This window comes from Cygnus olor, chromosome 22 (genome assembly GCF_009769625.2).
Source record: "Cygnus olor isolate bCygOlo1 chromosome 22, bCygOlo1.pri.v2, whole genome shotgun sequence".
NCBI classification, from domain to species: domain Eukaryota; kingdom Metazoa; phylum Chordata; class Aves; order Anseriformes; family Anatidae; genus Cygnus; species Cygnus olor.
In genome coordinates, this window is record NC_049190.1 from 1,705,873 (window position 1) to 1,721,981 (window position 16,109).

The window sequence follows — 16,109 nt, forward strand, 5'->3', positions numbered from 1 at the left end:
CGCCCCTTTCTCCTTTGGGACTTAGGCCCCGGCGTCCTCGCAAATGTTGGCCTGAAGCTTGCAGGCAGTACGGGTCAGGCACCCTTTTAGCAGCTGCACACATACAAAAGCAAGAGAAACTCTGGGAGACGGGAAATTTAGAGCAATGCAGGCTAAGGAGATAAGAGAGAACATTATTACATAGCCACGAGTGTTGTGAGTGCAGTGGAAATCGCATCTAAAAAATGAGCAAAATTCAGATAAGCAGCATAATGACAGCTCAGAAAAGCACTGTAAAGGACACCAAGGAAGAGGTGATTGCTCTTGAGGGTAACAACAATAAACCATTATCTGCCCTTCAGCAAACTGATGAAGTGTTGTGCAGATAGCACAGCAGGTTAGGTACTGACAGACCCCATTTCCAGTCCCAGCCACGTCACTCACCTGAGCAGGATAAGCAAGGTCAGGCCACTTCATTTCTTTCCCACTCTGTAAGTCGTTTGGAAAAGGAAATTATCCTGACTGGCATTTGTACAGCACCTGACACACAGGGACACTAGTTTTAGTCAGTGCCTTAACCCCCAACCAGCACACAGTAATTTGTCGTGTTAGCTAGCACAGAGCCGTGTTAGCTAGCACACAAAATGCTCCATTTCCAGGAGCTCCACACCTCCCAGCTGCAGCCTCCTTCCTCTGCTGCTCACTCTTCTGACCCCTGCCTGGCCTTGTCTGCACACAGCTGACAGCAGGCCCAGTCCTGCATTTCTTAGATTAGAGCTGCTCTTCCTGCTTCCAAGGCACTGTGATCAAAATTTGAGATCTGCCGTTCAACCTGTATCAAGCTGGCAGGTTCTTTGTACTTCAAATGGGATTATAGCTTGTACAAGCTCAATGACCCTTCAGAAGTGGCCCAATTGCTTGGGTCCATGCCCCAATCCCAAATGACAATAGTGCCCGGCCTGCTCATAAACACTCTGCAGTACTAATGCTTTTTGATGAGGATGAGTGAGTTCAACGACCTTTTGCAGAGGGAAATTAGAAGCAATTCTGTTACAAGTTCACCATTTTCTTTTGGGAGCAATAGCAACTGGAACGTCAGGGCTTCTTTTAAGCAAAACCCAACTTGTCAGTCAAATTCAAGAAAGACCTTTAGCTTTCAGGCTTTTAAGGGGATTTCAACTCCTGCAATTTTCTGGTGACACAGTACACCTGCAATTCCCCTCTGACATCCTACCTCTGTAAACACAGGGTTCAATGGATTTTTTCACTAAAACAATGCTTGGCATTTGTCAAAGTCAAAGAGCAGTGCTTATTTGGACTTGAACACTCCACACAAGCAGCAATGTTTGTTACATATTTGCCTAGGCAGCATATAATTTAAAGGTAGTGGTTTAAAAAAAAAAACAGGGAGATCATTAGTTTTCATTGTGAGTGGAGAAAAAACAGGCACATGAGAATTTCCTTCTTCTGAAGCAAGAAGAGTCAGCTGCTGTTTGAAAAAGGAGATGATCTGTAATTTATCAGCCGCTGTTCTAAAGGGGTAAGTTTACATACATAGACTTCAAAGTCTTCAAGGGATATGTTTTAAGAAGCATCTTAAAAACCCACTAAACCTGTGCTTTTTTTGATTTACAGATGATTAACACACACTCCTAGTACTTTGCCTTGATTCTAAGGCTGTGTTTTATTGCTGACAATGAACTTTGGCAATAAAGCTGCTATACTTTAATGCAGAAAGCAGGTTCTTTACACCAAACTCTTCTTCATGTGATTTAAACTGCCTTTTTGGAAGGGCACATAAGAGCAGCAATGGATTAATGCCTTGCTTTTTAAGTTACACTTTCCTTGCCATTACCCTTAAGTCATTATTGACCTCTCCAGAAAACAGACATTTGAAGGATGCACTACTTGTGTTATTGTATAAAAAAATGACCATAGAGCTGATTAGAGAGGAACACAAAGGGCTATGAGAAAGTACTTAGAATCAAGATCAGCTACTGTTCTTACTCTGCACAAAAGTAAAGGGCAATGGAATCTGACTAAATTTACCAAAACAGCAAAACTAATGCTTTTAAAAGCAACCACCCCTAAATTGTACATAAACTGCATTACCGTACGTTATCACAAAGACTCACAGCTTAGTGAAATTAAGGCCGAAGTATTTAAGCACCCAGGAATGATATTTAAGCAAAGCAGGAGGTGATATCACACATGCAATACCAAAGCATAAATTTAGCAATCAATGTAGAGTGCATGGGGAAAAGGATTCTCCAAAGTGACACCTTACTCCAGAAGTGTAGAGGATTATTTCTATTTTCTTCTCAACATTGGGTTCTGTCACCAACTAGAAAGTAGAGTAGATGACCCATTACTCAATAATTAAACAGCAAGGAACTTGCCCCTAAGAAAGGGTGACATCATTTATTAAGGTAAATACAAGCTTAGCAGAACTGTTATTTTTGTAAGCTTAGATAATAAATTAACTTCTTTCTCCTGATATTTACATCAATGTTGTTTCACTGGCTTCTTTGTAGGATGAGCACACACTTCTGAAAAGTGGTTGAACAGGTTATCTGCTTTGAGTTAGTTTTATTAATAAAAGAAGATATTCAACAGCAAGGGCTATTAAACAGTTTTTGTATAAGCTTTCTTGAGGACATCAGATGCTATGTATGTATTTCATAGAAGAGTTCAGGATGGCCATGCCATTGAGTTCACGCAGTTGAACGACATGCCTGAAAAGACAACAGAAAGGTTGCTCAGAGATATGAGGTGACTAACAACAAGAGTTTTAAGCTACCACTGCTCTGCTGTACCCCATGACCAAACCATCCGGGATGTTTAATGCTAAATTTGAAGTAACAGGACAAAGCGTTTCTAAATTATTATTCCCCACAAAAAAAAAAAAAAGGAAATAAGTTCTAAATAATAGTTGACAATTGTTCAAATAGGTGAAATTTCAAATTAACAGAACCAACTAAACAAAGTCTTTCCCTTTCATTCTTGCGAGTGTTTTGCCAATCTCAGAGCAGATAGTTTAGCTATTGCTCATCTCAGAACTCCAGCAGGAGCAAGGTCCTTGAACTTCCAGAACCTAAGCGTTATCCTTTGCTTTCTGCAGTGGTTCTGCAGGAATAGTAAACATGCTGGAATTCAGTTCTACCAGAATGCAGCTCGGTGTCCAACTGACAGTTTGCAGCTAGCTAGGACTCGGCACACTCTTGGCAGGCAGCAGCACAGGCATTCTTTGCTGACATTTATACTTATGTTTTGCATTTATTTCTCTGACCTCTACAAAGAGAGCATCACTCCTCCCATTCTTCCAGCAGAAGCAACATCAAACAATGCAAAATGAACTCCAAGAAACAACTTACATAAGACCACTAAGAACACAAATCCTAAAGCAAAGCTGTGTGGACAGTAACACAAATGAAAATTCCATTGGAGGAAGAGTGATACATTTCACAGAATAGTTAAATAAACTGCTCATGTGCTCTGTACCTGCCAGGTCTACGAATGGAATTGACTTATGCTGTTTTGGCGTTACTAGATTTCCCCATTTTTCCCCCCACCAGACTCTAGTTCCCAAGTAAGTTCTCGTATCAGTTTTTCAAGAATTATCAACTAGTAACAAGTGAACAGTGCAGGAGAAGAATAGTGTTTTTGGTTTTTTTTAAATACCTTGGTTCAGCGACACACAGCTTCCCCAGAGCAATTGCAGCATTCTCCTGCACTGAAGTTCTCGTAGCGTCACCACCAGCATGTTTCAACAAAGTCATCACAACATTGGAATTCAGTAATGATGTCGCTGCTCCAGGAACTACAAGGCACTGGCCAAGGCAGAAAGCAGCATTTCCCACGATGATTTCATTCTCTGATTCCAAGAGCTTCAACAGCACACTGAACCCTGCGAACAACAGATTTCTTGTACAAGAAGTACAGACTTGTTCAAATAGCACTGATATTTTCTGTTGCCTTTACCTACACTAGAGGGCAAGCATTGTTCCATGGAGTGTATTTTTCTAGATTTTTTTTTTCTAGAAAACTTGGAAGAACAAGGGAATTTCTTAGCAAGGTTCAAGGCCCAGTATGCTTCACCTTCAGGTCCAGTCCTGCTTCACCTACCTAGATATTTTTCTCACAAAACTCAATCTACACTCTACTCTCCATTTGTTAAGTAGTCCCCTGAAACAGAACGTGCCACCTTTGTTGCTTGCTAAGGGATATTGCACTGAACTTGAAAAAGCAACCCCTCTCACCCTACCATACCAGCAAACCAAGAACAGGGCTGAGATTGTGGAAAGAGCAGCTGGGAAAAAATGGAAAAGGAACATAAAAATGCTCTGTGTGTGTGTATAAATGTATGCTTAGCTAACACAAAGCAGCTCAGCTCCATGTACTTCTGTAACCTACACTAACGTACGGCAGCAAACTATTTGGGCTATGCTCCCGACACAGAGCTGTACAGCAGCTGCTGCTGGCATCTGTGAACAGCAGCCCCATCTCCTCAGGCCATAGAATCTAGAAAGAGGCTGCTTTCAAAATAAGATACACCCATGGCCTTCACATGCATGAAGTCTCCTTGGGGTTACATAAGTTTGACTTTATTTCCTTTCCTGTCCCCATCTGTTCTTCCTAATCACATTATGCTTCTTCACTTTTCTGCTGCAAAAATACCTTCTGAAAAGGGAGGGCTGCTCCAGACTGCCACAGCGGTACCAGCACTGGCCAGTGAAGGCAAACTAACTGGCCCAGCTAGAACATCACTTAATGTCATAGGCTTTATAGCTTGATTTCAACGGGCTCCTAGCAGCAGAGCAACGTCTGGGTTGGCAAACTGAGATGACAAAAATAGTGACTTTTCAAAAGATGAATATCCAGAGTTTTGCCAAAAGCAAAGAGAATTGCTATCGCTAATCTGAGGTAATGTAAGCTTCATCTGCATATGACAGTGAAACTAATTTAGGGTCTACAAAAGGAAGACGGTGCTCTGAGAGACTTTTAATGAGTGTAAATCCTTAGGGTTCAAGTTGAACTACATGAGCTGACAATTTCTTGACAGGTTCAACCATTTAGATATCACCTAGGTATTCTCAGTTGTAATTGCATAAGCATTAATTGAACCTGGATTTCAAAGCCATTCAAGCAGTATTATACCATACAACTAGAGCAAATATTAGTAACTCAAAAATACTCCAAGACACCTACCTGTCTGATAGCATCATTCCATCTCCACTGCCATTTCCTTTTAATAGCGAACTCTAAACAACCTCAACCTCTTGAAATCAGATCTCTAAATGAAGTTGCTTGTTTTAGCCACTAACATCTGGAAACATGACCCAACTCAGTTAAACTTTACAAGTACTGTTTTCAAAGATACAGATTTCTGGCCCTGAAAATGTATAGCAAGCTATTTTACAAAAGTAAAGCACAGTTTGTCTACATCAGGCTCATTATCTGACGTGCATGTTTCCATCCACACACAGAGCTAAGGCTCATTAAGCATTATGTCAGGCCACATTATTCAGAAAACATCGCTAAAGTCTTGCAAGAGTAGAAGTGTTCAGTTCTGTTCTAGAGAAGAAAGTCATTGGATGATGCTGACATTACATCTCTGCATTCAGTCTCCAATTAATGAAGTTGTCACTTACTTTTATCTGACTTCACCACCTCTTCTTGAGCTTGTTTGTTACTTCTTGTGCAGACAGAAAGAGTCTTTATAGCGTAATTGGATGTGATCTGTCCTCCAGCCTAGATTTTGATTAGAATAAAGTGTACACTAACAACCATACAGTCCATGCCCCAACTTGCTCAAGGTTACAGAATAGCTTAGGTATCATGGATACAGTTATTCCTTAGGCCTAAACCCAAATACAAAACTAAGACATTTGTAGAGTAGGTATCTCAAGATGAACAGATGCTGAACACTAGGACAAGAACCATCTCCTCCCTGCCAACAACATGCACACACAATTCCTTGAATCTCTGGAGCCCAATTCCTTTCAAACTAACGACTCCTCTGATGCTGGTTACTTACAAGAGCTAAACTGAACACCACAGCCTTTTTCTAGACTTATTTTATCCACTGGATAGTAGGAATGTGGCATCTACACCAGCCTGGGAGGATATACATTCCACTAAATATACAGACATACAGCAAAACAGTGTCTACAAATTAATATACGTATATATTTAGGGATAAATTCCTCCCTGGCTCGATTCAACACTCACTGGTAATCAGGGTAAAGGGTTCCACTGACTTTCGGTGGTCCAAATTTGACCACTCCTGTTTTAAGCTTGAATCCTCCAACTGAGCCTGCAGTAGCAGATTCTTACATTTGCACGTCCCTGCAAGTAGAGCTGTGCACAGGTAGAGACAACTGGCTCATACGTAAACCACTGAAAAATTTGGGCTACAGACTACAAGGCAGAAGCCTAGGCTCAAAACTCCTTAAAACTGTACTTGAGACCACCATTACCCTGATACAATGGACAACATAGGTGAAATACGTGCAGTCAGAATGACTGCACGGGTCTTTTTCCTTAAAAAAGGAGGCTAAACACAGGGGCAACTATGGTTTTCTTCAGGGACTATAATAACACAAATAAAGCGAAGTCAGCTGACACAATTTACCTTCAAGAATTTGATCATTTTCTTCACCACCCCTTCTTTCACTACTGCTTCTACTGCCAAAGAGGATGCCGGAAGGACACGACTTAACACTCCAGTGGCTCTCTTAGCAAGAACAGCGTGGGAGGAAAAAAAAAGTAATTTATTTATACGGACAATTTTATTTAAGGAATTTTCACATTATTTTCTTTCTGCAAATTGTTGAATAAAAGCAAAGTAATTAAAGCAATAAAAGTAGAAGTTTACAGAAATATTAGGAACATTCAGGGCATGGCTTTGTTATTGCTTACTGGAAACTCAACTCAGCAGAGTTTCTAAAGATTCAGTGTAGAGAGAGGTGAGACCAAACCAAGATCGGGACAACTCCCGGCATACTTATTTATTGAAACAAATACCTAGTAGAAACCAGCCCAGCACTGCTGGCATTGAGTCAAAGTAATTCCAAATAAAACAGATCAGAACAGTTCATGTTAGTTCAGAGAGGTGAACCGACCCCCAGCTGAGACCACATCTGCTTCTACCCATTTGCCTTGAATAATTGCTATCTGTGGGAGTTACACACCATTAATAGGAGTACAGCCTCCTAGGAATGATTCACATAGAGGAATTGTAAAAAGAAACAGCTGTTAAACACCCAAATTGTTCTTGCTCCTTTGCTTCTCCATTGATTTAATGCTTTATACTGAAAACGAGCCTAAGGATGAAATCTTTTGTATGAGCTTCTATTCAACGGATTTCAAGGGAACGCTGAAAACTCCTGCACTAAATGGAGTACCAAAACCCAAATAATCTAAGTGGTATATTATTTCGTTAGTAATAACAATACTCAAATCTCATTGTAGGCTTTAAAGCCTGAAGTACAGGCTTCCACAAGAGTTGCACAGGGTAATAGTTTGCACAGTAGTGTTGAAGACAGATCATCTGTCAACCTTTTCATAGACTACAGATATCTACTTACAGTCACAATTCTTCCATCCTTATCCCCGAGGAGAGACATGCATCTGCCACTTATGTCCACAGCAAGGCACTGAAAAACAGTGTCAAGAACTCAGGAACAGCTGATTGCCAGAAAGCATTAAAGCAGGAACAGGTTAATAGACAAATTACTCTACACAAGAGAATCCAGGGGAGATTAGGGCACCCATGGCTCGGTGTTACTAACAGTTCAGCACCCTATTGGAATGTTCCTGTATAGCTTCAGAGACTCACATCAGGCCCATTTACGGGGACAAGGGAGGAAGATGCTCCAACCGCTCAAACAACTCTCAGTCTCCAAGAAAGTGATATTAACAAGAAAGCTACCGAAGAACATTCACAGATCTTGCATACCTGGATGATCGCATTTGATTCAAGCAGTAAGTTCATCATTAGGCCCAGCACCGCAAACAAACACTCCTGATACTTGGGAGTGTTCACATCAAAATATTCATCCTATGCACGAAGGAGAAAAAAGTCTAGTCAATTCAGAGGTTCAGAATGGGCGCTTCCTCAGACTTCTCTGTGCGCCCACCTACTGACCAGTGTTCCCCGATGCACCAAAAACTCCAGGGAAGAAAAAGTTCTGTGAGCACCAGTGACAACGACACCTTTTTGATACGGATTTGTTTACGTGCAGGTTTCGCTTTGAAACTTATGATGTGTAGGGAGTTAACAAGATCCTTTCCCAACCCCTGAATTCTTCAGTTCCAGAGGACTGAGTTCATATTGCATCCTTATCCTGAAAGGGGCTGCCTACAGTAAAGGACCAGTCATTCTCCTCCACCCATCTATCAAGCCACAACTGAGGTGAACAACAGACTGCTTTGAGACTTCCTATCATGCTATCAGACTTAAAGGATATCAGTCAAGGGTCCACGGCTACTACGGGAGGCAGGCAAACCCAAGTCACCAACATCACACGAGTGCCATTTTCCAAAGCAACAGGGTTGAAAACACTGTTGTAGGGAGCCATCAAGTCTCCTTACCACAAGCTTCATGCAGGCTTGCCAGCACTCTTTGCTCTCAGCCATCTTCATTCGGATGACTGCATCTGCACACAGATTCCCCATGATGCCAATGCACTGGGCAAGGGCTGCCTGGTTCACCATCTTGGCAGAGGTCTAAAAAGAGAAAACAGAAGAGTGGAGTACGAAATTAAGAACACATGACAGGAATACCTATATGTTGTTTGCTTACCTCCCTGTCTGGGATTCCCGAATCTTTCTTGCCGGTAGTAAAGCCAAACTGCACAAAATTTGCAAATCAAACCCGTTTTCACAGCTAATCTCCCGCTGAAGTTCTGACAGTTCTACATCTCAGCAAAAAGTGACTGGCTTCTGTAGCCCCTAACCTCGAACTGGGAATGTAGCCTCTAACCTCAAACCTCTTACTTGGGCCACCGAACAGAACAACCTCTGCTTCGGTTGCAATTCCAGGAAGTTCCGTTCAAAAGGAGAGAGCAATAACCCATATAAAAATGGTATAATTACTGCATTTTCTTGGTGCTCAGCTGGAGAAGTGGAAATTTCTGAGCAAAGTGGAAATGTTTACCTTCCAGCTGCACCTGCTCTTCTGCAACAGAACCCGTCTCCCCTGTCATCTTCCTTCTTCCTGAGGATGAATTTCTGTGTCAACAGTATTTTAAGTTTGTATAGTTTAAATAAATGATAACCAGAGAAGGGATCTGAACAACCCAACATGTTTTACTTGTAGTCTAATGTGATCTTTTTACCCTGATCTCTTCTTAGGAGAATACAGAATAAGCCACTATCCAAGATCTATTTAGTTAGTGACAGTGGATTAAAGTCACATTACGAAAAGTGTAAAACAAAGCTGAGGGGTGAAATCATCGCCTGACAGATTACCACTGGGAACCTGCAGCCAAGTCTAGAGCTTTCACTGAGTACGCAACATGTAGAAACCAAGCACTAAATATTGAAGACAGAGCATTTTCCTGAGGGAAGCGTATGACAAAATTGGATTTATTACGCCTACAGAACTTGAAATGTAACTACTGTAGTCCTGCCACAGAGGAGTTCTGTCTATGAGCAACTGGCTATAAAACTGGAAGGAGTCGTGAGATGTGGTACAGAAGAATAAACCATATTAGAAGAATATTAGAAGAATTAACCAGAGATATAGAAACTGAGACTTTTCGTACCAGTAACTGGGTGAATAAAGGTAAAACACCTGTGGAAAACATGATGCGACACTGGGTTTTGAACCTGTTGGGGATAAAGAAAGCCATATTTGGACACTTAGAGCTTTAGACCAAAGTCACACAGAAAGGCAACAAAACAGCAACATCCAGAGAAGGTAAAACAAGTCAACAATGTACCCTTGCAGCAAAGAAGACCAACAGCCTCTATCATTAGGTCATTTAGTACATTTCAAAGCACAGGTTATCAAAATGAAGAAATGAAAGTTACTTCTCCTCTTGAGTTAAATCAGACAGTATATTCATGGCACTGCTAGCTCTGGCATCAGTGGTTTTGACGAACATCATCAAGATCTGCAGCCATCTGTTATTAAAAAACACACAAAACAAAACCAACAAAACTTACATCATCCCTGCCTTAATAATTAAAGATCAAAATTTTATTTTAAGTGTACCAACACAGTTTATAATCTTATGATCTACTCTCCTTGAGTTCACGAGATTTTGCCCAAGTTTCACGTACTAGGCCCTACAAATATATTCAGTCACCTAACTGCCCCTAGGATTTTGGCACTATATTCTCTCGCAAGGTCATACCTCTTTGCACAACAACCACAAGTACCATGTTCCATCAGCATCAGAACACTTTATCAGCATCTAAGCTTCGCAAGACATTTGAAGCCTAGCTGCTTTGCCACTGACAAACATCTTCGAGATGGACAAGTAGAATGCAATAGCCAGGGCGGAGAACACTGTCAGCATAGCCTAGTACTGAACAGCTTCCGCAGATTGTAAAGGCTCACAGGGAAGGTCAGTGATGATTGCATGGCTTAAAAGGACATGCTGAGCAAACCCAACAGTCCATGTGTGTATGCGTACGGGTAAAAAGGTGTTACCTTACAAACTTTATAGTAGCAAAGAAAAATTAATCTCCCGCCTGAATAAAAACATCCTACCAGTCACCTTTTGAGCTTTTGGAACAGCATGCTCGCTGCTATGGGATTTGGAGCTGCATGGAATTTACAGGACTTGAGACTGCAAACCCATAACCTCTGCCCCACAATAAGCACCTCTGCAGACACGTGCTGGCATTTCCACGTGCTCCTCTGGTGAGCTGAAATTCCCTGCTGCTCTCCTCCAACTTCGTAGTTTGGTAAGAGAACCTATAGTTATCAATTAGCTCCTGAGCATCCTAACTCTTTTATAGCAGTCAAACCCAGGATCTCTTTCAGAAGTTGCCTGAAGAGTTTTCAGACTCCTGATATTCCAAGGCAAAGTAATATTATTTGCCTCTTTTATGCTTCCCCTTAGACATGGCTCATTTCTTTAGCCTTTCTTGCAAGCAAAAAGGTCTTGTGATTAATGTTGTATATAATACAGTGAAGTGTGTACATCTGTTGGAGAATATTTTCTGTTCACCCGTCTCTTTAAACCATTTAGTGCAAACCAGTACATTAAAATTTCTCCTCTGCTTAACTCTAGAATAAAATAGCAGGACAATAGCATAGAGGTAATAGACTGTTTCTTTCTCTACTCAGTGAGTCATGGCAACACTGAATAATCATAAATGCCAATTACCAGATGAGGAGCGATTCGCAGCTTGAAACCATGAGCTATTAAGAGACAGCAATGTAAGCTCTTGCTGGAGTGCTAGACAAACACACACTTGTGGGTTTAAAAAAAGGTAACTATGCCTCAAAAATACGTTAATGTCCTCAGAAATAAGCCCTTTCTACTTAGTTGCACAGGCCTCTGCAAGTATAAAGTTTACTAAAGTTGTTTTCTCCATGTGCCTAACTTCCACTTTTGCTCAACTAGGCCTAGCCCTCTAGGGCAGAACCCTCAATGTCATTATATTCCTTTCAGGAAGTCTGACACTTATTTATTGCTCAATGTGGTGCTAATGGAATGAGTTCAGGATCTCTGAACCCAGGGATTAAGCAAGCTTTGCTGAATTTTAGTTGCATTAACTACCTGGATAGGTCCTGATGCCTGACCAACAATCTCCTCCCATTTTCATTCTCCGAGTAGAGCATGATTAGTGCCAATGTCTCCTTTTGGATCTCCGATGCACCAGAAGCAAGTAGTTTTGACAGCTGTGCATTCACATCAGGGTGAGTCAATAGAAGCCGTTGATTTTCTTCTGAAAGCAGAGCACATCTAAGAGCAATGTCACACATGATGAAATCCCCATTATTTGATACTTCTTTCTCTCTAGGTGCTGATTTAACCGGTTTAGTATCTTTATTTCATCCACTAACGTGCTCATTCGCTCTGGCGTGTTCACCTTGCATAACATTCCTGCAGAGCAATGCTAAAGTAGAACTCACTAATCTGCTCTCAGCTTCATGACTTCATCACACACACAGGTGTTTGAATTTCTACTCTCACAAGCTACATGTTAGCTTCTCAGGCACCATACGTTGCTTCAAAGGAACAGACACCAGAACCGTGAGCACAAAGTGCTCCTCTCAACAGATCTACTTTGTCAGCTGCCTGCGAACTGCAAGCAGCCAGGCCGTCCAGGCGCAATAACACACTGCCCCACCAGGCGAACACATGTAGCTGCACGAGTGTTTCTTTCAGCTACTGATAGGAATATAAAGCAAGTTTTCCTCCTACCATGCTGCATGAATATTCTCTCGGGCATCAGTTGTACCCCAGCCTAGGTGCAGATACCAAACTTTCTGTATTGCCCTCGAGTGGCAGCCTTGCCACACCAGTGGACACTTCGCTACCCCAGCCCATTTCCTGGCTGCCTATAGACGTCATAGAAATAGAGGCTAAGGCTACCTAACCGGTGACTGCTTACTGTGAATGACAAAGGAATTCACCCTTCCCTAACAGTACTTCTACACAGCCCTGCTTTTCACTGGTATAACTGCTTAAAAAAGATAAAATCATAGAAGTGGTATTGTCTTAAGAGCCAGCAATAATCACAGGGAATTTACTTTCTGCCCCTTCAGTAGATTTAAAACTTTCATAGAAATAGCCTGTAAGTTTCATCTCATGATAGACAGAAGCACCACGCTGTGGTTGCTGTCAGCAGCATACACCCAGCACTTGTGTTTGACCATTAAATCTTTGTTTACAATAAGGTCTAGACCCAAGTGCTCTGGGAAAGTGATGTTCACGCCAAACAACCATTTTAGACACAGCAAGTGCCATATTAACAGTACATTAACAATGATTAATGTCGGTTACACCGTTTTACCATTCCCGGCGCAGACAGCTTGCCAAAGGAAGAGAAGAGAAACAGACAAATCCACTTCAGCCATGTTTTTTCTCTCTGCACAGAAGCCCCTAAATTAGAAACGTGAGCTTGTAAAAAGAACTAAGGACAGGTGAAACAATTAGGGTTAGCTCTTTGGCTAGGAGAAATCAGTAAAGCCTCGCAGAGATGAGGCTCTGCCATACGAACACTTAAGCTTATAAGCCCCAATACCAGCTTATTAGTTAAATGTTCTTAGGACTCCCAGACTTGTTTTCCCCAGGACCTCTTCTGAGGCCAGATTTATGTACTACTAGCTCTACACGACCCTCAACACACACAGACCCTACACAAACATTGTAAACCACAAGTAATAAATTCAGTTCTGCACTGACAAAGTTGTGGCTAGCCAGGGCATACCAGCTTGGTGCAAATTTGGAATTATGCCTCAGGAGAAGAATAGCTCTCATGCCTCGTTTAACCAGATCATGCTGCTCCAAACCAACTTAGCTGTGCAAAATTTTCAGATCACAACTTCTGCAGAACTATTATTTGTTTCCATTATCTGTCTGGAACTGACTCAGATATACATTCAGACAGGAGATTCCTTATGAGGCAAAGATTAGAAAGCAATTTAGATAGGTATTAGTCAGATGTGTTTCTTATTTACCAAAACACGGTGTAATGGCTGCCAAGAAAATACAGCAGCAGAAGATACAGGTCTCCAAAGAGAATCCTCTTCCTTGATTACAGGAGTGAAGAGTTTCACAGGTTACATTATAGAGCTGAGGCTGTTTACCTACATCAATTATTAGCACCACGGAGTCCAGCCAGCATACTTAAAGCGACTAACTTCTTACATCAGATGTTCTTTTATGGAAAGCTTTTATAAAATTGCTCTCACCACTAAAGATAGGGTAACTGCAGAAATAGGAGATCACAGACAGAAGCAGGAACTCGGGAATTCTGTCCACTGCATCTAAGAGAGCACTGTTTGTTTGAGTCAGATATAAGCCAGTCTATTCAGACATTAAAATCAGTTATTCCATTATTATGTGATCATTTCATCTGCATTTCATGAGGTGATTGTGTTTCTTGAAAACAATATTTTCATTTCCTTATGCTGTAACATGCTACTGTTCTCTTTTGGAGAGCTCTTACCGTCTTACGACCTCGTTGTCATTGATGATACTGAATCCATTGTTTGTTCTAAATAAAGTTTGCTCAGTGCCTGAAAAAATTTCAGAGATAAACAAGTCAGCTCTGTGAGCCATCTGGCTGATGCATCATTGTGAAGGCAGACACCTGCTCTTCTGTAATACAATGTTGAAGGAAAAGGTCACTGGATCAACAGCTTTGGGGAAAGAATGTTTGCATCATGAAAAGAAGGCAAAATCTTCAAGAAAAATACTTAAAGTAGAAACTGCTTTGAAGCTGAAGACTACTCTAATTCATGCCTGGTGCTGTAAAAAATGATCGACTTCACATTAAAGGCTTTTTAGGATGGCTTAAAAATGAGAATAGCTTTGAAAATCCATATACTTTAACCGAGAATTACCTACTTAAAAAAAATAAAATTAAATACCTCTTAAATGACCCAAATACTTAAGGAAGTCTCAACAGCTCTGCTACAATATCAGTTTAGTTATTTAAAAAATAAAAAATCTACTGACCATAAATTTTGAAATATCAAACAATATTGATTTTATTTTTTCAGAGGAACAGTGCTTTTGTTCCTTTAAAAACTACTCCAGTTGTATTCATCTAGTTGGATTACAACTCCCATGACCAACCACCTTTGCATCAAGTACTCACAATCTTTCACGGCTCCTGTCAGAGCTCTGATCCCTCCTGTATAGAAGAGGATATTCTGGTCAGGCCTGTCAAGTTTCCGCAGCAATTCTTTTACTGACAGAGCCGCAAGTTTTCCGGACAGAAATTCCTTCATTGCTCTGTCTTCTTCTTTCATTCTTTTTTCCTCCAAGTTCACCTCATTTATACAGTCTTGGAAATCAAAAGAAAACAAAGCAAGTTGGTTAAATATTTTGATCAGAAAACAAGGGTCAGCAGTATAAAACTTTATATTTCTTACCTTTAAACAGACTTTCCTTTTGGGGATCAATTTGTAAGATCTTCTGGTAACACTGCCTAGACTTAACTCAGAAAAGAAATAGGCTCTTAACTTATGATAAAAATGGCAAGATGATAAAAAAAATATCCTAGTCAGAATCATGCTGCTTAAGCTCAAAAGTTTTTGGGCTACAGTACTTAGAAAGTCTGAAGAACAAAACTTATGAAGCAAGGCAAATCAAAACTTTTTTTTTTTAAACCAAAAGTGTGAGATGAATATTATTATCAGTCCCTAGATCTGAAACAGCAATAGCCTGCTATTCCAAATTAGAAGGAAAAAAGTCAAGTACAAACCTGGGAACACAACAACAACAAGTTCCAGTGACAAAACAGCAAAAAAGGCATAAAATGAAAGTTGCACGAACTCTAATTATCATCTGGGATTCAACTTGTGTGTCTTGTTAGCATGCTTGTAATTAAACACATCGATAGGCTTGGGATAGCAAGTACTTTCTTCACAGACCAAACTGCCAACAACCCTCTCACAGTGGACTTGTGTAGACTTCTACGGTCCATCCTCTATAGTTATTTCTATTAGAATCATTTCTGAAAGGTTTCCTCATCAAGGCTCTTTGTTTTTGAACCCTTTTTTGTTTGTCCAATGCACAAGACCACAAATTAGTCCCTCTCACTCACAATGTCACACCAAAATCAAACTGAAGCACAGTCTCACAGCCACAAGATTTAGTCAACTTACCTCACTGTAGTGCTTAAGGGCCAGGTGAGCTTTCCCCATTAGAAAATAGGCTTTAATACATTTTTCACTGCACTGTGTTAAAAAGGAATTATTCATAAAGTATTTAGAAACTTGAGACGTTAAATACTGTTTCAGATTTCTAATTAATAGTTAAATGTTGGACTTGATGATCTTAAAGGCCTTTTCCAACCTACATGATTCTATGATCTACTAGAGACATCTAAAGTTTATATGCTGAATTAGTACCCCCTGGTACTAACTTCTCTTCTGCATGCAAGGAACACAGGCTTTGGTCTGGTTAAATGCTGAAAGCCGCTAGTGCTAA

General features: G+C 40.7%; 1 protein-coding gene across 3 annotated transcripts in view; it reads right to left on the reverse strand.

Annotated features, from left to right (window-relative positions):
* Positions 1 to 16,109, reverse strand: part of TTC12 (tetratricopeptide repeat domain 12) — a 20,135-nt gene continuing 4,026 nt past the window's right edge. Inside the window, exons 7-21 of one of the 3 annotated variants that reach the window (XM_040534594.1) lie at positions 15,785 to 15,856; positions 15,050 to 15,110; positions 14,773 to 14,961; positions 14,119 to 14,188; positions 12,961 to 13,049; positions 11,721 to 11,889; positions 10,018 to 10,110; positions 9,750 to 9,813; positions 8,575 to 8,709; positions 7,940 to 8,041; positions 7,569 to 7,637; positions 6,614 to 6,715; positions 5,631 to 5,730; positions 3,661 to 3,886; positions 1 to 468 (exon numbers count right to left, since the gene is read on the reverse strand). In XM_040534594.1, coding sequence (XP_040390528.1) covers positions 453 to 468; positions 3,661 to 3,886; positions 5,631 to 5,730; positions 6,614 to 6,715; positions 7,569 to 7,637; positions 7,940 to 8,041; positions 8,575 to 8,709; positions 9,750 to 9,813; positions 10,018 to 10,110; positions 11,721 to 11,889; positions 12,961 to 13,049; positions 14,119 to 14,188; positions 14,773 to 14,961; positions 15,050 to 15,110; positions 15,785 to 15,856 — 1,557 coding nt within the window. In that variant the 3' untranslated portion in view covers positions 1 to 452. Of the gene's footprint in view, positions 469 to 2,372; positions 2,715 to 3,660; positions 3,887 to 5,630; positions 5,731 to 6,613; positions 6,716 to 7,568; positions 7,638 to 7,939; positions 8,042 to 8,574; positions 8,710 to 9,749; positions 9,814 to 10,017; positions 10,111 to 11,720; positions 11,890 to 12,960; positions 13,050 to 14,118; positions 14,189 to 14,772; positions 14,962 to 15,049; positions 15,111 to 15,784; positions 15,857 to 16,109 lie in introns of those variants that run through there. The other 2 variants (XM_040534592.1, XM_040534593.1) reach the window with 2 other exon arrangements.